Genomic DNA, 1414 nt, shown 5'->3' on the forward strand with positions numbered 1-1414 from the left:
TGTCCATCTCTTTCAGCTTGTTCTTTTTATAAACCATTTTATGGTTTATCTCCCAAAAACTATTTGTAAACAGTTCCACATGCTAGTGGAGTGACAAACACATCTGATGGTCACGTACAGTACCAGCCGACAGTTTGGGCATGCCACGCTGCCTACAAAGGAGACGGATAGTGTCTCATCACATGACCTGGCCTCCTGACATACAGGGGTTTTGGTTCTGGAGGAGTTTGACCAGAGAGTGAAGGAAAAGCGGCCAATGAGAGCTCAGCACATGTGGGACCTCCTTCAGGACGACTGGGAAAGCATCTCAGGAGGCACCTCATGGAACTGGTGTAGAGGGGACAGTAGGGTCAGTCAGTCCCTGGAGCGACTGGGGTTAAGGGCCTTGCTACAGGGCCCACAGCGCTGCCCCCCAAAATGTTTTATTTTTTTAATACATTTTTGGTCAGTGCATAATTTCATGTTTTATATTTCTGGTGTCTTTTAAATTATTCTAAAATGTGGAGAATAGTACAAATAACCTTTCCATGGGTAGGTGTGTGCAAACTAAACTGGTGCTGTACGTATATCAGTGCATGTAGCCAAGTGATATTAAGTGTCATAATTAATGTAGCATACGGTATATTTATATTTAAACTGGCAGCCCATATGTATAAGCCTGCTTAAGATGCTTGGTCGATGGCTGTAGCACCCAGCTATTAGTGTTTCACTGAACAATAAACACGTGAATGTGCTGGATTAGGAAAATCTAAATATAGACTCACTGGACCCGCCTAGATATTCTGAATCTGTTTCGTCACCAGGATGCCATCTTAGGGTGGGCATTTGGATATGTTGGCTGGGCACCAGTGATGGAAATGAGGGCAGGGGGTAGGTGCTGAGCCCAGGGTCTGTCTCTGTAGGGTGGATACCCTTAGCCACACCCCCACTCTAGGTTTGCTGAATTTCTGAACAATCGATATCAAGTCCTGTTTTCATGATTTTTTGTGGGAGGGGAATAGCGATTGTAAGCATTACAGGATTAGGGTTAAATAATTGGGGAAAACAAATATAATTTGGTGGTACTACAGATGTAACATGCTCATGTTACGGAGAGAATTGTTTAATTTTATAGGTGTGCTTGACGACCTTCTGCTCTTCTCCTAGGTGTCCTGGCAGGCCACGATAACCGGGTCAGCTGTTTAGGCGTGACACACGATGGCATGGCCGTCGCCACCGGATCTTGGGACAGTTTCCTCCGGATCTGGAACTAACAGAGAGGAGGATTTTGGCCTGAGGGTGGAGTGTGGCACCTCCAGCCAAGAGGGAGATCTTACAGCTGGGACAGGATCGCGTCCTTTCTGCCATCGGAGTGAAGTCATCCCCCCCCCCCCTTTCCATCTCTCCACTTGACTACAGAGAGCTTTCGATGACT

At 46.4% G+C, this 1414-nt stretch overlaps 1 protein-coding gene across 1 annotated transcript in view; it reads left to right on the forward strand.

The window, feature by feature from the left end:
- LOC111860399 (guanine nucleotide-binding protein subunit beta-4-like) overlaps positions 1–1185 on the forward strand; it is an 11520-nt gene extending 10335 nt beyond the window's left edge. Inside the window, exon 9 of the mRNA XM_072700085.1 lies at positions 1147–1185. Coding sequence (XP_072556186.1) covers positions 1147–1185 — 39 coding nt within the window. The remainder of the gene's footprint in view (positions 1–1146) is intronic.
- The last annotated feature ends 229 nt before the right edge of the window (positions 1186–1414 follow it).

The sequence above is a fragment of the Paramormyrops kingsleyae genome, chromosome 15, assembly GCF_048594095.1.
Source record: "Paramormyrops kingsleyae isolate MSU_618 chromosome 15, PKINGS_0.4, whole genome shotgun sequence".
NCBI lineage: Eukaryota > Metazoa > Chordata > Actinopteri > Osteoglossiformes > Mormyridae > Paramormyrops > Paramormyrops kingsleyae.